Source organism: Balearica regulorum, chromosome W (assembly GCF_011004875.1).
Source record: "Balearica regulorum gibbericeps isolate bBalReg1 chromosome W, bBalReg1.pri, whole genome shotgun sequence".
Classification (NCBI taxonomy): Eukaryota; Metazoa; Chordata; class Aves; order Gruiformes; family Gruidae; genus Balearica; species Balearica regulorum.
The window spans coordinates 10,267,368-10,289,406 of NC_046219.1; the positions used below are offsets into that span (position 1 = coordinate 10,267,368).

At 40.3% G+C, this 22,039-nt stretch overlaps 1 protein-coding gene across 2 annotated transcripts in view; it reads right to left on the reverse strand.

Moving 5' to 3' along the window:
• Window positions 1-6,268: 6,268 nt before the first annotated feature.
• LOC142599208 (tubulin-specific chaperone A-like) overlaps window positions 6,269-22,039 on the reverse strand; it is a 68,810-nt gene continuing 53,039 nt past the window's right edge. For both annotated transcript variants that reach the window (XM_075739136.1, XM_075739137.1), the window contains 3 exons: window positions 19,809-19,914; window positions 8,396-8,482; window positions 6,269-6,508 (listed from right to left, as the gene is read on the reverse strand). In XM_075739136.1, coding sequence (XP_075595251.1) covers window positions 6,428-6,508; window positions 8,396-8,482; window positions 19,809-19,914 — 274 coding nt within the window. In that variant the 3' untranslated portion in view covers window positions 6,269-6,427. The remainder of the gene's footprint in view (window positions 6,509-8,395; window positions 8,483-19,808; window positions 19,915-22,039) is intronic.

Here is a 22,039-nt window from a genome sequence, read left to right on the forward strand (position 1 = left end):
ATTAGAGGCCTATAAGAAGCATTATTTTAGAATCATGGTTACATTTATGAATGTAAGAAACTTACCTTCAAGGAATCTTTGGGAAATTATTGCTGGGACGAAAGTGCTTTGTATTAATTAAAACATTTTTAGTAACATAACAAAAGCAACTGGCCTGCAAATTAGCCAGTTACAAGAAATTACCTGCGTGTTGTGGAGGTTTTTCAAGTGAAGGAAGGAGTCTAAATTAGAGGACAAACAGAGTTTTGAAATTGCTTTCAGTTTTCAATATACAGTATAGCTGAGGACTTGAGAAGTATTAGTTTTAGTTTCCAGGTGAAGATACCAAGTTTGGTTTGTATTTGTATTATTTCAGATGCAGCACATCTGAATCAAAGGGCAAGAATCTTAACTGCAAGGGTAAACTTAAAAGCAGGTAGTAGCTAGCAAGCATGTGATCAGAGCAATGGGCATGGGACTTAAAATGATAACTGACTTACAAATTGTTATTTTCTGTCTACCTTTTTCTTCTAAAAATCACCTTTGGACTTCTGTTCTGCTATGGCCTTTCAGTAAAACAAATGCTTTGTTCAGCTGGCAAATAATTGAGAAACTTCTTAAAATTATTCTGCCAGCAAGAGAGAGAAGTGCCCAGGGCATAAAAATGCATTAATGATGAGTGCAATATGAAAACTTCTAAGTGCTAAATGAACATATATCATCATATGTAAGGGTACATACAGATCGTGCCAATCTTAGACTTTGAAAGGCACCAGTAAAGCTAGTGACAAGGTTCAAAGAGGACAGAGGTAAAAAATGTTGCCCACAGGACTTTTCCTTTTTGGAATGGTGTCTTGTATCCTCTAATGCAGATTATGTATCTCCAAAAAGAGTAGGTAACTTTAAAATTAGAAATAAAATGATGTCACGTGATGTGCTACTGCCTTTTAAGTTTGGGATCTGAGAGGAAAATAATAATCATAGAATCATAGAATGGTTTGGGTTGGAAGGGACCTTAAAGATCATCCAGTTCCAACCCCCCTCACATGGGCAGGGACACCCTCCAGTAGACCACGTTGCCCAAAGCCCAATCCAACCTGGCCTTAAACACTTCCAGGGAGGGGGCCTCCACAACCTTTCTGGGCAACCTGTTCCAGTGCCTCACCACTCTCACAGTGAAGAATTTCTTTCTAACATCTAATCTAAATCCACCCTCCTTCAGCTTGAACCCATTACCCCTTGTCCTGTCACTACACGCCCTGATAAACAGTCCCTCCCCATCTCTCCTGGAGGCCCCCTTCAGGTACTGGAAGGCCGCAATTAGATCTCCCCAGAGCCTTCTCTTCTCCAGGCTGAACAATCCCAACTCTCTCAGCCTGTCCTCATAGGAGAGGTGCTCCAGCCCTCTGATCAGCTTTGTGGCCCTCCTCTGGACTCGCTCCAACAGCTCCATGTCTCTCCTGTACTGGGGCCCCCAGAGCTGGACACAGTACTCCAGGTGGGGTCTCATGAGAGTGGAGTAGAGGGGCAGGATCACCTCCCTTGACCTGCTGGTCACACTTCTTTTGATGCAGCCCAGGACACGGTTGGTTTTCTGGGCTGCAAGCACGCATTGCTAGCTCATGTTTATCTTTTGGTCGGTCGCCAAAGGGAGCTGCTCCAGTGCCGGCCCAACCCGCAGCGGAGTGGCAGAACTAGGCACACAGGGGGTTTTCTTGACTTTCCAGAGGCAGGGAAATGCCAGGGGAGCGAAACAGACCCACCACGAGCTGGCAGCTCTGGCGGAAACTGCTGACGAGGCCTGGGCATTGCCAGGGCAACAGCGCCCACCCCCACACATATAAAAAGCAGCCTGGGGAATGCTAGCGACCTGGAGCACTAGTGAACAAAGTGGGCAAACAGAGTGTGGTGCATCAGCCAGGGTGTGGCATGGCATTTTACACACAGGGAAGGCCTAGCCACCCTAGCAGCTCAGGAGGTGAGTCCAACGGTGGTCATCACTCCCTTGGAAGGATCTTAGCTATGGCATCTACCCGGCAGAAAGCTCTGACCTCTGCGCTTGCCAGAATGGATGTGGCAACCCAGACAGAGCTGCCACAAAAACATGCAGCCACCCAGCTCTCAGGCTGCAGGAAGTGCCAGAGCCTGTCACTGGTAGCGGATGACAGTAGTGAGAATGGCTGTGTGAGGTGTGACCAGGTGGATGATCTGCTCAGCCTGGTGGCAGAGCTACGAGAAGAAGTAGAAAGGTTAAGGAGTATCAGAGAGGCTGAGAGAGAGAGATAGACTGGTGGAGCCAAGCTCTGCCCTCTCTGAGACTGTCGTGGTTTTACCCCAGCCGGCAGCTGAGCACCACGCAGCCGCTCGTTCACTTCCCCCCTCATCGGGATGGGGGAGAGAATTGGAAGAGTTAAAGTGAGAAAACTCGTGGGTTGAGATAAAGACAGTTTAATAGGTAAAGCAAAAGCTGCGCGCACAAGCAAAGCAAAGCAAGGAATTCATTCACCACTTCCCATGGGCAGGCAGGTGTTCAGCCACCTCCAGGAAAGCAGGGCTCCGTCACACGTAACGGTTACTTGGGAAGACAAATGCCATTGCTCCGAACGCCGCTGCCCCCCCGCCCCTTCCCCCAAGCTCCTTATAAACTGAGCATGACGTCATATAGTATGGAATACCCCTTTGGTCAGTTTGGGTCACCTGTCCTGTCTGTGTCTCCTCCCAACTTCTTGTCCACCCCCAGCCATCCCGCTGGCAGGGCAGTGCAAGAAGCAGAAAAGGCCTTGGCCCCGTGTAAACACTGCTCAACAATAGGTCCATAGAACAAAAACATCTCTATATTATCAATGCTGTCTCCAGCACAAATCCAAAATGTATCCCCACACTAGCTACTATGAAGAAAATCAATCCTCTCAGCTGAAACCAGGACAGAGACAAAAACAGGGACAGCCACCAAACAAAACCCGAGATGAAGGGGATCCTGTATCCTCTTTCTAGGATGAAGGCAGTAGCTTAAAAGGAAGGAATGAATGGAGGCAAGTCCACACTCAGGGTGGCAGGTGAACCTTCTCCTCCTCACCCACCTCGCCTTCCCAAGTGCCTCTGTACAACAGGATGGATGACAGTTGAGCTACACCAGAGGTAGCACCAAGGCCAGAAAGGCCCACACCCTGTATCATGATGACCTCCACAAAGAAGAAAAGGCGGGTTATAGCTGTAGGCGACTCCATTCTCAGGGGTACAGAGAGTCCAATATGCAGGGCAGACCCTCCTCTCAGAGAAGCCTGCTGCCTCCCTGGGGCCCATGTTAAAGAAATTAGGAGGAAACTCCCCAGCCTGATACAGCCCTCTGACTACTACCCACTACTGCTCCTCCATGTGGGTGGGGATGAAGCTGCGATGCGTAATGCAAAAGCAATCAAAAGAGACTTCAGGGTCTTGGGATGGTCACTGAAGGAATCTGGAGCGCAGGTTATTTTTTCCTCTCTCCTTCCAGTTGTGGGCAGTGACGTTGGGAGGAACAGATGGACACAGTCCATAAATGCATGGCTCCGTGGCTGGTGTCACTGCCAGAGTTTGGGGTTTTTTTGACAATGGGACGGCCTACACGGCACCAGGCCTGATGAACTCTGATGGGATTCACCTCTCTCAAAGGGGAAAAAGGGTCTTTTCCCAGGAGCTAGCGGGGCTCATTGACAGAGCTTTAAACTAGGCTTGAAGAGGGAGGGGGATAACATCAGGCTTGCCTGGAACAAGTTGTGGGATGATGTGCCCAGGTTGGAGGGATGGGGTGCTGGCGAGGGCCCTCAGCCTGCTACTCAGAGACATGCTGGAAACATTGCAGCATACTTGAAGCCTAGAGGAGATGAGCCAGGGGCTCCTGAGGTAATAGGAACCAACAGGGAAACACTGGGAAGATACATCAAAGGAATTCCAGCAAGTCAGCCTCATCGGGGGGTCCAACTAAAATGCCTCTATGCAAACACATGTAGCATGGGGAATAAACAAGAGGAGTTGGAGACGTGTGTGCGCCTGCAGATCTTAGTGGCATCACGGAGACGTGGTGGGATAGCACCTATGAATGGACTGTTGGGATGGAAGGGTACAGGCTCTTTAGGAAGGACAGGCAGGGCAGACAAGGAGGGGGTGTCACCCTCTATGTCAATGACCAGCTGGAGGGCATGGAACTCCACCTGGGGATGGATGAGGAGCACACCAAGAGCCTATGGGTCAGGATTAAAGGGAGAGCAAGGACAGGGGACATCATAGTGGGGGTCTGCTACAGGCCACCTGACCAGGGAGACCGAGCACATGAAGCCCTCTACAGGCAGATAGGAGCAGCCTCACATTCAAAAGCCCTGGTCCTCATGGGAGGACTTCAACCACCCTGACATCTGTTGGAGGGAGAACGCAGCTGAGCACAAGCAATCCAGGAAGTTCCTGGAATGTGTTGATGACAACTTCCTCCTCCAGGTGATAGAGGAGCCCACGAGGAGAGGTGCCATGCTGGACCTCGTTGTCACCAAAAAGGAGGGCCTGGTAGGGGATGTCAAGCTCAAGGGCAGCCTCGGCTGCAGTGACCACAAAATGGCGGAGTTCAAGATCCTCAGGGCAGCGAGGAGGGCACACAGCAAGCTCACTACCCTGGACTTCAGGAGAGCAGACTTTGGCCTCTTCAGGGACCTGCTTGGTAGAATACCATGGGACAAAGCCCTGGAAGGAAGAGGGGCCCAAGACAGCTGGCTAATATTCAAGGGTCACCTCCTCCAAGCTCAGGAGCGATGCATCCCAACCAAGAGGAAGTGAAGCAAAAACACCAAGAGGCCCCCATAGATGAACAAGGAGCTCCTGGGCAAAGTCAAATGAAAAAAAGGAAGCCTACAGAGGGTGGAAGCAAGGGCAGGTAGCCTGGGAGGAATACAGAGAAACTGTCCGAGCAGCCAGGGATCAGGTTACGAAAGCCAAAGCCCTGATAGAATTAAATCTGGCCAAGGATGTCAAGGACAACAAGAAAAGCTTCTATAGGTATGTTAGTGATAAAAGGAGGACGAGGGAAAATGTGGGTCCCCTCCGGAATGAAATGGGTGACCTGGTTGCCCAGGATACGGAGAAGGCTGAGGTACTCAATGAGGTTTTTGCCTCAGTCTTCACTGGCAAATGCTTGAGCCACACTGCCCAGGTCATAGAAGACAGGGACTGGGAGAATGCAGAACCGCCCACTGTAGGAGAAGATCAGGTTCGAGACCATCTAAGGAACCTGAAGGTGCACAAGTCCATGGGACCTGATGAGATGCATCCGTGGGTCTTGAGGGAACTGACGGATGAAGTGGCCAGGCCACTCGCCCATCATATTTGAGAAGTCCTGGCAGTCCGGCAAAGTTCCCGCCGACTGGAAAAGGGGAAACATAACCCCCATTTTTAAGAAGGGAAAAAAGGAAGACCCAGGGAACTAGAGGCCGGTCAGTCTCACCTCCGTGCCGGGCAAGATCATGGAGCAGACCCTTCTGGAGACTATGTTCAGGCACATGGAAAACAAGGAGGTGATTGGTGACAGCCAACATGGCTTCACTAAGGGCAAATCGTGCCTGAACATTTTTGGTGGCCTTCTATGACGGGGTTACAGCGTCGGTGGATAAGGGAAGAGCGGCAGACGTCATCTCCCTGGACTTGTGCAAGGCATTTGACACTGTTCCGCATGACATCCTTGTCTCTAAACTGGAGAGACATGGATTTGATGGATGGCCCACTCGGTGGATAAGGGATTGGCTGGATGGTCGCCCTCCAAGAGTTGTGGTCAACGGCTCAATGTCCAAGTGGAGATCAGGGACGAGTGGCGTTCCTCTGGGGTCGGTACTGGGACCAGTACTGTTCAACATCTTTGTCAGCGACATGGACAGTGGGATCGAGTGCACCCTCGGTAAGTTTGCTGATGACACCAAGCTGTGTGGTGTAGTCGACACGCTGGAGGGAAGGGATGCCATCCAGAGGGACCTTGACAGGCTGGAGAGGTGGGCTCGTGCGAACCGCATGAAGTTCAACAAGGCCAAGTGCAAGGTCCTGCACGTTGGTCAGATCATTTCCAAGCACAACTACAGGCTGGGTGGAGAATGGATTGAGAGCAGCCCTCAGGGGACTATCTTGCGGGTATTGATTGATGAAAATCATAGAATGGTTCTGTATACTAGCCATTACACTATTATGCTTACATTAAATAGGCTTAATTTTTTTGCTTTCTGTAACTGAGGTGAACTGGAAGTGTTTCTATGTTGCCTGAATATGGAACACACAGATGTTTCAGAACATCCTTTATTTGATGTATCTTGCAGTTAGAGAAAGACCAATTTGCATAAAGGGAACCTTAGCAAGCTAACAACAGTAATAGAGCCATAGTCCAATCATAGTGTGGAATGGACCCAGTGCTAATGCATATAAAGAGAGTACTGAAAAACTTTTAGGCTTCCAGCTTCACTGACTCTAGTATGGAACGTGCTTCTTTATACTCTTCAGCTTCTTCCAATTCTTTTTCATTTTCCTGGAATTAAAACCAAAACTTTTGAGTACTTTGAAAATAATGGACATGGGATTAATTTTAAGAAGGAAACTATGAAACAAGGGATATATCATCACTGAAAACACTAGTTTTACATAATTCAAAGCACAGGTAATTTCTTTTGTCCTGCTTAAGTCCAGGATAATGGCTGTCATGTGTGAATAGATTTGACCTATGCATACCTTTATTTTTTTAAATAAATATTTAAAACCAGGGACAGCATAGCTGAAACCAATAACAACAGAACTTGGAACAAGAGTACCATTAGGAAAAAGCTTAAGAAGAGACTGAAAATTGAAAAAACATACTACTACACAGTTGATTTTAAGCATTGAAGGTGAGCTAAGTCAGAAAGTAACCTTTAAAGACTTCCAGATTCTTAATAAGAATAGTAAGTCTCCACATTCCTCATTTTAACTTTGTACAGCACAGTGTATGGATCAATAGCATCACTTCTGCATGCTGCTGAAATCTAGACCAGCTAACTGTCAAGTAACTAGTTGAATGACAAAAGCACCTTAAATCCTGCCAGGTACTGAGCATTTATTTTGGAAAACAGTAGAGGCATACCACCCAAGGACAAGACACCTCGAGTTTTCCTTTGAAAAAGGATTTACATTTTAGCTGTCATGTATCTGAGGCTTAATTTACAGTATGCATTTTTAGCCTCACAGTAGCATTTACATGTGTATCAGAATTCTTGGTGAAAAATCAGCTTTTAAAATAAGCATGACTATCTCCAAACTTTGTATAGTTTCAGTGAAACTATTTGTACAAGATACTATTTATTCCTGCAGATATTCATATCTTAAAAATGTGGCACTAGTTCTCATCTCACTAAGAAATCATATAAGCAGTACTCAGTAAGGACTCAGCTGTCTTGTTTCTTGTCCATAGCATAATAAAAGTAGTAAGCAAGGTATTTTGACTATTTCAGTTCACTACAAGCATATTATATACATCTACATGATCTATAAAGACCACTTAAAGCAAGTGAACTATTTTTTCCGATCATGTAACTATCACAGGAATTCAGAGTCCATTCTAACAGTTCAGTATTTAAGTGTATGTTGAGTGTGCACTCCCTTAAAGACAGCTTCTAATATTCTAACACACAGTTTTCATAAACTGAAGACCAAGTCTGCAAAGACAGTTATCTAAAATGAAATATTGGTATGTTATAGGATGCTACTCTTGGCACCTATAAAAAGTAATTCTTCAATCCAGTTCTGTCCTGGTTTTGGCTGAGATGATAGAGTTAATTTTCTTCCTAGTAGCTGGTATAGTGCTGTGTTTCAAATTTAGTATGAGAATAATGTTGATAACACACTGATGTTTTTAATTGTTGCTAGGTGGTTGTAGTGCTTACACTGTCAAGGACTTTTCAGTTTCTCCCACCCTGCCAGGTGCACAAGAAGCTGGGAGAGCATAGCCAGGACAGTTGAACCAGACTGGCCAAAGGGATATTCCCTACCATATAACGTCATGCTCCGTATATAACTGGGGAAGCTAGCTGGGAGGTGGAATCGCTGCTCAGAAACAGACTGGGCATCAGGATTTTTTTTTCTTTCTGCATGTGGTGAGCAATTGCATTTGTGCATCACTTCATGATGATGATGATATTATCTTCCTTTGTTATCCTATTAAATTGTCTTTATCTCAACCCATGAGGTTTTTTTTCCATTCTCCTCCCCATCCCCTTGGGGGCTGAGGGGTGAGCGAGTGGCTCCGTGGTGCTTAGTTACTGGCTGGGATTAAACCACGACAAGTTCTAATATGCTGCGATTGCACTACAGACAAGCATGTTTATCCAAGTTCATCAAGGAACAGCAGCATTTCTTGATCAGTGGATTTTGGTGCTATACTTACTAGTAGTTGAGTAAGATCTGTATGTGCAACTTCTAATCTGCGCTGGCAGTCTGGAATCATCATTCGTGACTCTTGTAAGATCTCAATCTGTGAAAATTAGAAGCCAATGAAATGAGAATGTATTCCAGATAGGAACGTAATTTTTTAAGATAAGTCTTTACTCTGAAAAATCAGTAGTCCAGTCATCATCTAGGAACTTCAGAACAGTGGTACCTATTTTCTGAATAGGCTTTTTTATTAAAAGACACACTTTGCATAATTACTCAAAACTCTGTTAATTTACAGGACATTTCCATTTACTTTGTGCTTAATTAAATATAACAAATTAAGTGCAAAAGAGTAAAATATTTTTTTCCTTATAGAAACGTACTGCCTGGTAAGCTTTCCATATAGCATTTGTTAAAAAGACTATTTAAAACAAACTTTCTCCTGCTGTTGTGAAGCATCTTCATCCAAAATGGGATCAGCTGGTTATATAAATATCTCCTGCATCTTTTGGGTAATAAAGAAAAACACTGTTCAGATAATGCCACATAGAAATAATTACTGCATGGAAAAAGTTATTGAGTTATTGATCACATTGTGTGGACACTGCAGGACTGAAAGAGAAAGGTAAAGAAAAATGAAAAGCAAAGACCAACAGGCTCATATTTTTGATGCTTATCACATATAAAAAGTTATTACTTATCCTTGTGCTTCATTTTAGGAGAAAGATTATTCTCACCATGCACTTTGAACAAAATTACTAAACTGGCACCCCACTGAATCTGAACATCCTGCCTTCTCCTACAGAAAACTTCAGATTTATACAAGGGAGCATTTATTTCATGGAACATTTCTGGATCTGAAATCCATCCACTGAGAAGAAAAGGTGTGCAGAGTTGTTCAATAATGTTAAATCTATTTAGAAATGAAAATAGGTTAGATATTTCAGTATGAAACCTCTTCTGCATTCAGGATAACCTGCAACAGAAGGCTTTCACTTGAAATGGCTTACTTCATTCTGTCATTCCTATGTTATATTCTTTCAGTATTAATGCTGCCGTACTGAGGGGAACACTGTCATCACAAAAGGGAAGATAAGCTATGGCTAAGAATGTATTTATGCATACAGGAAGGCCTTTTGTAGTACATTATCATCATTCTTAAGCATCATATGCTTAAGTTCTTAGTTCAAGTAATTTTTGAGAGAAATGGTTTAAAAACTTTGTTTCTAATTTCCTTTCAGAGAATCTAAGGCAAAACCTGTCTACTTTGATGAAGCAAAGATGGGTGAGAAACGTTTAAAAAATGTTAAGCACTCCCAAGTTCTAGTTCTCATCAGTATTATCAATTTCTTTTAAGCATTCAGTATTAGACTGTATTAAAAATAAGACTAGTCAGTCTGCATGTTACACTTTCAGCAGTGAATGAATAAAGGTTTGTAACTTCTACAGAATGAGGTATGCCATGAGATGATGCCTTCTGCTTTATGTACTACAACTTTGTTCTACAAAGAATACCTACAGGAGTGAGAATATCCAATAATAACTTGGTCTGGTACTGCTAAATAGTTGTGTGTTGTAAAGTTGGTGGATGATATGGAAAGTAGTAACTTATTTGATATATGCCACTCAATAAGCAATCTGGGAAGGCATATAAGCTGTAGTCCTGGCTACTGTAAGAAAAGAACAAAACTACCCTAATCACTCTGTTCAAAACAGAATTTGATTGAGATCCAAAGGGGTACCTGAGTTTTATTTACATTTGCCTGCAGTTATGCAATAATAAATAAAAAACAGAAGGAAGATAAATCCTGTAACTACATTCAGTAGGTGCAAACAGTTGGAGATTGGAACAGGAATTTTGTGGAACCAAGATTATTAGTTGATTACTGAACTATCTGTGTAAATTTTGATAACTTCTACATAAAACATTTTTTTTCCAAGATAATCCCAGATGGACCATTTACTGTTACAAATGTATATAATAAAGCAAAGTCAAAAGCTCAAATAATTAGATAAGCTTTAGGACTGGAATTTTTAAAAAGTGTTTGCTCTCTAAATTCTATCAAAACTTTCAACAGCAGCACTCTCCCCTCCCCCAACACATTCTAGAAACTTTCTGACTAAATTCTAAGGAGTTTAAATTATAAGCAGGTCACAGAGGAAGTTATTACATGAAACTGATCTAACTTTGCAAAGAACCATAAATATCTACAAGGTTTCTGTGAATTACAGTGCCAAATAGAAGTATTAAAAAAATGGAGTAACTGAAGTGCATATAAATAAAGTGTTAAGACAAAAGCAATAAAGCACAAAAGTATGTACAGAGAGAATCAAATTGAATTTGTTGTGAATAAGTGCACGTAGGACCAGGAGAGCTACTGTGACTAGTGAGGATGACATCCCTTTTCCTTTAAGTGTATTGAAAAATCCAGTTAAACAAATCTCTTCAAAGAGCTACATTTCTGGTCAGTTATCTTTCAGGACTGAAGGTATTTCTACTAAGGGAGCAGATGTCTGGCATCTTTCAAAAGAAAGCAGTCTGCTCAGATGTGATGGAGCTTTCTAACTGTTGGGGTGTATACAGCCTATTTACTAAACATGATGTGGATTTTTTTGTAAATTGGTTCAGATGTCAAAGAACTAGTGTGCATAATGCGCTATCAATAGCCTTTGATCTGTTTTCCATAAATTCCAGATTGCAGTGACAAATAAAGTAGAACTGCAAACAGAAAAGCCAAGTAGATGCAAACACACAGATCCACCTACCAGTTGCTTAAGTGGAAGGGCACCATAACAAAAATCAATTATTTTACACATTCAAAATAAACACAAAAGCCAAACACAACTCTATGAGAAACAGCTGAGGAGGTAATGCCTGAGGCTTTAAACATAGGCAACTTTGATTTTAGCAGGTCCCACAATAAAAGTTCAAAGCCAGTATTTCAATTTATCTAGGCAGATCAGAGCTGCTCAGATGAGGCAGATTCTCTATTTTTTGGCTCACTCAAGCACTTATACTAAACCAATACTTTTTGATACTTTAAGAATACAAATAAATATTACTGCTTATGAGTGTCAATACCAAGTATTCTCCAACAGGAAGCAATTTTGCTCAGTCTAACTGACATATTGTGTAATGAGGACAACAGTTTTATCAGCTTCAAAAAGATGGAAGCAGAGTTTGGTGGGAGTTTTTCGTTGTTTTTTCTTTTTTTTTCAGCTGACCCACAACGTAACAAGAGATTGAAAGATGTGCAGACCCACAAATAATTTGAAAACAGCAACAAGAAAATCTCCATAGGACACTCTGCCATTCCTTGATCTTAAGAAGGAAAGCCTAATAAACTACTGGGTCACAGGGTATGGTGACAATATTGTTTTATATGACAGGAATAGTGTTCTAAACACAAAAGATAGGATAAGAAAAATTAGAAATGTGAATGAGTCTATATATGAATTATATACACATACATGAATATATATTCATGCTTTTAAATACTGCCTCATAACCACTTGCCCTTTGTTGTACAACTGAAAACAGATAGTCATAACAGTATGGATCTACTCAAAGACAGTAGGGAAGAAAAGAAAAAGCATGCAAATAATTCAGTTTGCTAAGAAAAGTGCTACTTGTTTGAACTATTTTCCATCAGAAAGTTTGTAAAACACTTAGAATCCATTGACCAGTTACAGCCATATCTGATGGAAGGACAAAGACCCAAAAGAAAAAAAGGACATCTCTACGTATCATGAACACCAATGGTTCCAAAATTAATCCTACTAAGGAAAAGACCGTAGCACAAAGTAAACAGTGATGCTAAGGTTGGCTAATCAACATATTTGTAACTTAAATCCACAGCATGGTATTACTTATCACCTCACTGGTAATCAGGGAATACAAAGGCACAAGGTGCTGGGCCAGGATGGTGGCAAGGGCACGCAGGGAGTAGGACAGCATAGGTGATGTAGGAAAAAGCTGCATAAGGAAGGCAGGAGCTCTCAAGAGATACAGCATTAAGGGGAATATAGAGGGGAAAAAAACACAAACACACACAAAAACTGTAGGAAACCAAGTTTTATTAGTTCCACTTCCTTGGAAGCAACTTGTCTTATTTTCACATAGCAGGCCCAAAAGAAAGCTTGAGCTATCCACAAATATAGGATACAAGAACACACTGCAGTCTGTTGTGAGTTCTTTGCCAAATACATTTGATCAAAACACTTCTGAAGGACCACGAACAAAAGCTTGCAGTAAAGAATTGGAGCACATTGTTTTGTTTCTATAGTGCTTGAGCATTTCAGGCACTGAAATGACCATGTATCATCCACAAACTAACTACCATTTGTAGCAAGAAATCTGGAGGAGAAGAAAACCCTCTGTTAAAGAAATCTACCAGACGTGAGTTACCCTAGGTTTGCTTTATTGCAGCGCTGGATGCACGGGGGACAGCTCCACCCTGTCCCTGAAATAATTGATTCGGACAGAGAGCACAATTTTAGTGCAAATTTATCATTCATTAAATATCAAGATGCAATTGCATGCACCTTATCATCCACAATCGTCAGGACAAGTAGAAAGGATGAATAGGACGATCAAAGACAAATTAGTTAAGACCTGTAAACAAACTGGCTTGAAGCAGCCAGAAGCGCTAAATTTAGTACTTTGGGACATTAGAAACACACCGAGGCAACCAGTAGGTGTATCTCCAGCAGAAGTTTTATTTGGGAGAATTTTAGCAGTACCTGGAACTTATATTCCAGCAAAAACGAGCCTTTTGGATGGAGATGAACAGGTAACTCAATATTTGTTGTACCTGCAAAATTCTTTTATGCAATTACGAAATCATGCTTATTGGTATCAAGGGATAACACCTGAAATTCAGGTACACAATATTCAACCAGGGGATAAAGTGTATATAACTAATTTAAAACGCAAAAATAGATTTGAGCCCAAGGACCTTACATGGTGTTATTAACCTCCTTTTATGCTGTAAAGGTACAAGGAAAAGAGACGTGGATCCATCACTCACATGTGCTTAAAGATTCCACGACAGAATGAAAATCAACGCACTGCTGTATTTGCTGATTTGTTTTCTCTTGAGTAAGACTGATACCTTGTGGACAAAGTTCATCCTGCGATACCGAGATGTAATTACAAAAGGAACCATAATACAATATAGTAATACTAGTCTCTGGGAGCAAACCTTTTGTAAAGTTTGGGGAACTAAGAATGCAAAAGGGGAAAATATTGTAGTGGGTAGAGATACTGAGATTGTATGGAATCCTTTTTTTAATCCTAATGTTTTTCTAGAATTTTGTGTTGGATTTGTGATGGGAGATCCTGAGAATGGAACGGAATCATCAAGAAGTTATACATGGAAAATGTATCCATATCACACATATATATATGAGCCGCAAACAGGAACAGGAACCTGGTGTGTCAACCATCACTTATGGGTAATGACAGAGGGTAAACACAATGATTGGTGTTGTATCAATTTGAATCTGACGAGTCCATCCTTTTTTGTAATGTATTACATTATCAAAGATGGGTTTAGGAATTTTCTGGTAGCACACGATTATGATTTTCCATGGGGTTTTCAAGCTGGCATTTCTAATACTGACAAAATAATGACCAAATCTAGATTAAGTAAACGAAGTTTAGTTGGAAATGAAGAGGAAACTTTTTGGTTAAATAACACTCACGTTTCTTTAATGAAGTCTTCTGCGAAGAATCTGAATTATACTGAATGTTGGCTTTGTGCATCTTTACCAAAATCTGTAGGTCGAGGGTTTGATTTAATTGGTATTCCAATTCCGAAGGATTCAGTTTGGGAAAAGTTTTGGAGAAATACCTCTATAACGACTAAATATGAGGAGCAAATATTAACCATCAGAATTCCTCCTTTAGACGAATATCATAACATCCTCTGTGTAGAAAGATGTTACCCTCCAGAGAACTGGACTCGGCAGTTTTGTCTTAATCACACTTTTGTGGGAAATTGGACTAAATGCAACACAACTAATCATATTAAATCTCGCTTGAGCTGGGCCTGGAGGGGACCAAAGGCACTAGGACTATTTTGGTTGTGTGGTGACACAGCTTATAAAGTACTCCCACCACGCTGGGGAGGAATTTGCACTCTAGGATTGGTAACTGTGGATTTACAAATTCTCCCTAAAACTATAAATGTTCCAATCTGGCATCACACCTTTTTAACTCGTGTTAAAAGGCCAATAACCCATTAATAGAAAAGCCCTCAGGATTTCACTCTTTTCTCCAATGGTTCATACCATCTTTAGGGGTGAGTGAACTGGAAAAAGCGATTTTAAACATATCGGGAGAAATTGAAAAATTGGCAAATTATACTGCTCATGGGTTAACAACCTTGCAAATTGAAATTGCAGAACTCTCAAAAATTACCCTACAAAATCATATGGCCTTAGATATGATGTTAGCATCACGAGGTGGAGTTTGTACAATGCTAAATGTGAGCTGTTGCATGTATGTAGATCATTCAGGGGAATTATTGACTGACGTACATAAAATCTGGGAGATTAGTACAAAAAGACGATACATCTTGGGGTTTTACTGATACTGTGTCGTGGTTGACTTCCTGGGCTCCTGATTTATCTGTGTGGCTCAAAAAGGCGCTTGCTGTAGCAGCCTTAGTGATCATAGGGATTGTATGTATAATAGTGATTTTTTCAATGTTGTATAACCTGTTTTTCTAGTATAGTAGCAAAATTGCAAAAAGCTTGGAGATATAAATAATTGCAGGGATGCAATGAAAACAAAAGGAGGGAATTGTAAAAATACAGAAGCTTAGCTATAAGAAAACTTATGTTAACTAGAAAGCTGCTTAAGGCCTAGAACTGTTTTAAAGCCTATAATCATGGGAAAGGGGTTTCTAATCAAGGTAATACGTAGTGAAGCTGACTGACCATGGCAATGTACAATGCTGCTACGTTCCATGTACAGTCCCTACCCAACTGGACAATAGGTTCGGGAATATTAATCTTATGAAGTAAGTTGCTATGGATAGGTGCACCTACAACAAGGATACTGCGCATGCCTGCAAGAAGAGGGTCATCCAGCGGACACGGGTGCGAGACCACTGACAACCACCAGAGACCTCTGAGGACCACCAACTCAAATCACTGAGCATGCGTGACGGGGAGGAGAATATGGAAATGGATTCCAAGAAATGATTATCACAAGACTGCCTTTTCTTGGAAAAATAATGAATATGTATATTTTGATTCTATATAACCTGTGTGTTGGCGATTACCTGGCATGCACGTTTGGTGGAGCTGTCCCCCGTGCATCCAGCACTGCAATAAAGCAAACCTAGGGTAACTCACGTCTGGTAGATTTCTTTAACACCCTCTAGATCTAAATGCCTCAGTATTTCAAACAAGCTTTCTCTGCAGCCCCTCTCAGGTGAGGGCCAATCCTGTTTCTTTTAAAGCAGATCACTTTAGGACATAAAAGGCAGAAAGGCTCCTTTGGTCTTTTTGGAAAACAGTTTGTTGCTGGCTGTTTTCCGCTAGTGTACAACTGTAAGGTTTTCTTCATTGCCAGCAGTGGGGGATGGAGGGAGAACACCACATGACTTGAAGCTAAAAAATGGAGATACTGTTCAGAGGACAGGAGCAAAACTCCATTTCCTCCACTAAAAAAAAATAAAATAATTAAATACTCTGTATCATAAATTACAGATACTGCTCCTTCAAAATTAACTTACAGGATGATAATGTAATTATCCATTACAGAAAGTTGTCATTTAATCAGCAGGCAGCACATTTCCTCCCAGCAACTCAAAATTCTAATTGAACAGATTGGTGTTGATGCAAGTAGAAAGCATCACCCTGTAAACAGGTGAGAGGTGGTAAACATCTGAATGAAGAGGTTTCTTTGGGAGTAGCATAAAGAAAACACTGACAAAAGACAGACTTGCTTTCCCAACACAAATGGCTCCACCTTGTTAGAACAAATAACCACATTTTCTCTTTGCTGAGGTTAAGCCTGGGGGAGAGGTTTAGAGGGTTGGGTTTTATTGTCATTGGGTTTTTTTGTTTGCTTGTTAAGATAGCATATAGATTCTGAATGCATGTTTTGCTAAAAGGTAGCAAGCAGGCTGGTTAGGAGATGTTTTAGAATAAGCTTGAAGGTTTGGGAGGAATCCTCCATCTGTTTTGTGGAGGCAAATATCTGGGGAAATATTTATACTAAAATTGGAAGCAGAACAGAGAAGGGAAGTTCCCTAGATAAATAGAAGGCAGAAAAATCAAGTCCAGATTTTTTCCTCCCTCTAGAGCAGAGGAAAAGTGAGCCCAACTACAGAAGAAATGAATCATGTCCCATCTCGGTGGCAAGTCTTTTCTACCATAGGAATGTTGCCATACTAACTTATTCCAAATATTGCAAAAGTGCCTTTAATCTTCAGTATAAAATCTGGAATCCAAAAGGTATTTACACCTGCCTAGATAAAAAGGAAAACAACCTCCAGAAAATAGAATGGAAAAAGGAAGATCACAGTAATGATTTTTCATCATTTGGTCTCTTTCAGAAAGCACATCAGGCAATAAAACCAAAGTTTGAAAGCATTTTTAATATCACCTGTATGTTAGGAATATTATTCTGTATTTAGTACAGAGAATTCCAAGTTGCTAGCTTTTAAGGAAACAAATTATGCTTGTTAAGAATACTGTCCAAATACATAAGGGGGAGCATTAGACCCTTCATTAGTATTTCCACTGCCTCTTTACCTAAGCAGCTAGAGCTACAGAGTTCAGATTATTAAGCAAAGATCATATATTCTTAGAAAAAAAAAAACAACTTATGAAAATAATCAAACTGCAGTGAAACTGTATGTACAGTAGTACTTGATCAGTGAGAAGATTGAAACTTTGTTTGAACCAATAGGGTGGGAGGTGGAAAGAATTAAAAACTTAAAAAGCCAACTGAGCTAACTGGAGTATTTCTTTGATGCTAAATAGACATTTAGAAATGAAAAAGTTACAGAATATTACAACGTTCCTTTCAGCTAGAACTCTTCCAGTAACAAGGTTAGCAGCTCATTCTCATTTTCGATAATAATTTTCCAAAACAATATAAATTCTTTCCAAATTTATTTCTTTTTAGCTATTTCAGGAAATATTCTACCTCCTACTCAACAAAGCAAGAGAAATATTGCTGTTTTCATTAATACTTGGAGAAAAACTGTGTATTAGCAAAACTGTATGTATTCTTTGGCATGCAGATATTAAATTCTATGTTAAGTCCATTGGATTTTTAATTTATCTGGAAATGACATTACATGAGAAATCATTTGGAACTGTAGGATAACTATTTAAAATAAATAAAATTATAATTTATCAGTAAAAATGCTGACAGTTATCAAAAACTCTAGAGTAGATCTACAGTCCCACTGAGAGGAAATAAGGAGTAGATACCTCAGGCTCTTCCCACACTCACAAGCTTCAAGATAAAAGCATGAGATAGGAAAGGATGTTATTTATGTATGGGACAAATCAACAACCACAGAAATACAGAAAACTACTGGTTCCTACCATTAGTCTGCATTCATGAGCAACTACAGTGAAAAGTTTCTGTTACAGATAAAGCCCTGTGTAAAGTCTTCATATATCGAGAACCATTACAACTGTGTGGAAACTAAGGCTTCATTAAAAAAAAAAATCCACACAGAGGTACAACTGCATTGTTTGCTGCTACCAGTCAGGGGTCTTCATGACCCTCTACAGAAACTATATGCAGAATTTACATCTGATAGAATACATCAAAATTCTTTTAATACTTTTTTCTAACCTGTATGAACCTGTTTTGTATAAAATAGTTTAGTTTTTATTAAAATTGTTTTCAATTTAGTATTTTAGTCAAATACTTAAGTTAAAATTATTTTAGTCTCAAATGATTGAATTCATTCCCATTCCCCAAATGCTATTTTTCATTACTGAAATAAGGTCTATAACCATATTTTTAAATAAAGTTATTCAGATTAGGAATTATTAACTAAAATCAATTCTTAAAATGTGTAACTAAAGATATTTTTCCTGAAGAACTCCTCAAAGTATTAACTGCATCCAAATGTTTTTTTGAGCAAGCTCTCATGTTATTATATAATTTCCTTTAGTGTAAGAAATTTGATCCTATGAAAAGCATGCACATTCTTTCTGAGCCCCCAAGTTCTTTATACCCTAAACTATTAACTTCCAGAATGCAAAGTGCTCTAAAAGAACAATAAGTGAAGATGTCATTGGAGGAATTGATTGCTTTCAAAGTGGATCAGGCAACTTCTGAATGAATCAAGACTATTCTCTTTGAAGACTTTTGTCATTGGTCTCTGAAAATACCTTCAAGTAGTGTGTAACATTTCATTTCACAGCAGAAGTTCCCAACCTCTGCTGTTTTTGACTTTGATGATATTTTGCCAGGTCACTGTGGAAATACCACAGTGCAGTCAAATAATCTGATGAATGGAGGACACTAAAAATGAGAATTGCATTGATTAGTTCTTGTTAACACCAGCAGATCTTCAGAAATACTATTTCCATAGGATCTTGGAGTCTCAGTCTGTGGTGAGGCAGAAGACAGCTCTGATTTATAAATACAATTCTTTATTTGTATTTCTTTCTCATAGCATAATGAAAGCAAGGCAGGACATGCACACATGAACTGAAATCTGAACTTATTTTAAAAGTTGTTTTAGTTTGTTCTAAAAGGGATTTCTCCTAGTTTGTTTTCATTTATTTTTATATTGGGTTTTGTTTAACCAATTATTCCATTGTTTGAAAATGAAGATGGGAGAAAAGTAAGTTTTATAACACGAAGTCACCAGACTATTGAAACAAGTGAAAATAATTTTAATTTACAGTTTCAGTTTCTGTGAAGATTTAAGAGAAAACATCTGTGAAATGCTTGGGAAAACATAGTTAAAAGATAACATATTTAGCTGAAAGAATGTAAAGGCCACAGTTAAACACAGACATACCACGCTTCTGTAAAGAATATAAATGAATGTCCCAAACCCAAGCCTCCTTTCAGTGACAAGGAAACTTGACACTCCTCCTTCCAAAAGAGCATGTGCCAACTGTCTGCAATGACTGTCCTTTATGGGGAATCTTCCAAGAAAAAAATTAATCATACTGTAATAGTGACTTTAAACCATATCCATTGTTAGTGAGTGATAGCCATCCTGACACCAAATGCTAAACAATCCATACCCAGTCTCCTTATAATTTAACAGTTCTGGAGGAAAGGAAGTTTCTACATATGCATATTATGACTTTTATAATTGACAGAGGTCTGGAAAAAAAGTACAGGAGATTATTTTATTTAAGGATGACTATGATTAAATCAGATCAAAGAAGGATTTTATTAAACAAGTTTTAGGACAGTTTACCTGCTTCTTAATTTCATAATCATCACATGCTTCAGCTTTCATTTTTTCAATCTTTTCTTCTTGCTGTTTTGCTTCTTTTTCATATATAACTTTTTCTTTTGCCAATCTGCAATTAAACCAATTGATTGTGTTAATCTGGTTCTATTATGGTAAAAAGTTATGCCATTGAAAACAAAAAAAACCCCTGAAAGCTGCAGCCCTATAATACAGTTTTATAAAAAAAAGGTTCTTAACCACTGCAAAAACCTGCATCCAGGAAATGCTGAATTTAGCTATAATGTATAATAATTGTTATAAGAATAATTTAAATTAAAAACAAATTTAAGATTCTGTCTGGGCTTATCTATATAGAATATCCTAAAAAAGCTATATACTGGTACTTCATTTCAAATACATAATAGATAAAAAGCTGCCTTGTAGATCTGGATGACTGGTAACAAAGACAGTAGTACAGAGAAGAAAGCTATCTATCTCAAAAGAAGTCCTCACATCATAGATAGCCAAAACAAACATAATATTAAGATGTCTGCAAAGGGAACACTCTTATCTACTTTTAGATCAGCATTTGCCAGACTTTCTCATCACCATCCAGACTCTCATAGTTTTGTGAGTGACCTATATTGGCTGCTATAGTCATGTGGCCTTTCCTCTTTCCTATTCACTACTAAATACCACCACTGCACCTGCACCAAAAAATGACGGATATTCTTCTTAGCAGTAACTCTGAAAAAAAGTTATCATCACATGTAAATGAAAATAAAAAGCACTTTCAGGTTCACAAACTATGATCCCAAAATGGTTTCTTTGTTTTGTTTTTTTCCTGATCACAACTCCATGTCATGCCATTAAATGCAATATTTCCCATACTAATTTTCGTACAAAATAATGAAAAGTAAAATTCCCAAATAACACAGTAGCCTCATAGTCTTGTGTTCCCTAGAGTATTTTCTCCATTTACCTTGATGCTGGTGTGGGAGTTATAGACAAAAGTAACAGTTCTATAATTTACATTATAGCAATTTTCTTTATGGCCTTATTTTTTCAAAGGGAAAAGAATCCATCTTTTAATCCTAATAATGAATCCATATTTGGGAGTAGGATGCTTTTTGCTAACAAGTGTAGATTCAAGGGTAATTGTCCTGGTTCTGACTAGGATAGAGTTAATTTTCACAAGTAGCCAGGACAGGTGAGGCAAGCTGGCCAGGGGGCTATTCCATACCATGTGATGTCATGCTCACCATAAAAGGGGGCTAGTTGGGCAGGGGTGCATTCAGTGCGGCTCCGGGATGGTCTGAGCGTGGGTCCAGTCAGTTGGTTGTCGGATCGATAAATTGCTTTCTGTTATCACCCATTGTGAATATTCCATTATCAGTACTGTTGTTGATTGTTTCCCTCTCCCTTGCTGTCCCAGTAAACTTCCCTTATCCCAACCCTCGAGGCTTTGCTGTTGTTTTTCTCTTTTCCTCCCCATCCCGCCGGGGGGGGGGGGGGGGGGGGGGTGAGCGAGCGGCGCGTGGTGCTCAGCTGCCAGCTGGGGCTAAACCACATCAGTCCTTTTTGGCGCCCAACGTGGGGCTCAAGGGGTTGTGATAACGACAAGTCTGACCCAAGTGTGTTAAAACAAAATTGTTATAAGCATTTATAATGTTATTGAAACAGTCGCTGGTCATAATGATGTTCTGTTTGGTCACATGGCTCTGGTTAGTAAAACCGTGTTTATGTAATCCCTGCGGTGCTGTTTATCACCTCTGGGAGAGGGGTTCGTATTCTCATTTTGTTGTACACTGTGATATCGACTTATGATAAGATAACATTGATGGTCATGAGTCTAAACTGGTATTTGTATGTAGCATTGCTGTCATGCCCATACCTTGGACAACATATCTCAGAACTGATTAATAATTGCACCCAATCTATGGGGAAGGCAGGGGGGATACCTTCTACCACTCTTTCACCTCCCCTTTTCCCTTTTGGTTGGTTACAACAATTTTTGAGAATTTTGAATACCCTGGGAATGTTCAGGCCAGTATATTCCTATTGCTAGGTTTCCTACATGTTTTCCAAGTCCTGTTCAGGGTTAGCAAAAGTTGTTTTAAGAATATCACCCAGAGATCTTCCCTGAGGCTGAATAGTCAGGGCTGGCATGGCATGTGGGAGAGTATGGGCAGGTATCTAGAGACCTTTTCACCCCCAAGGGTTTGGAGATTCACTCCTGAACAACTGCAAGACCC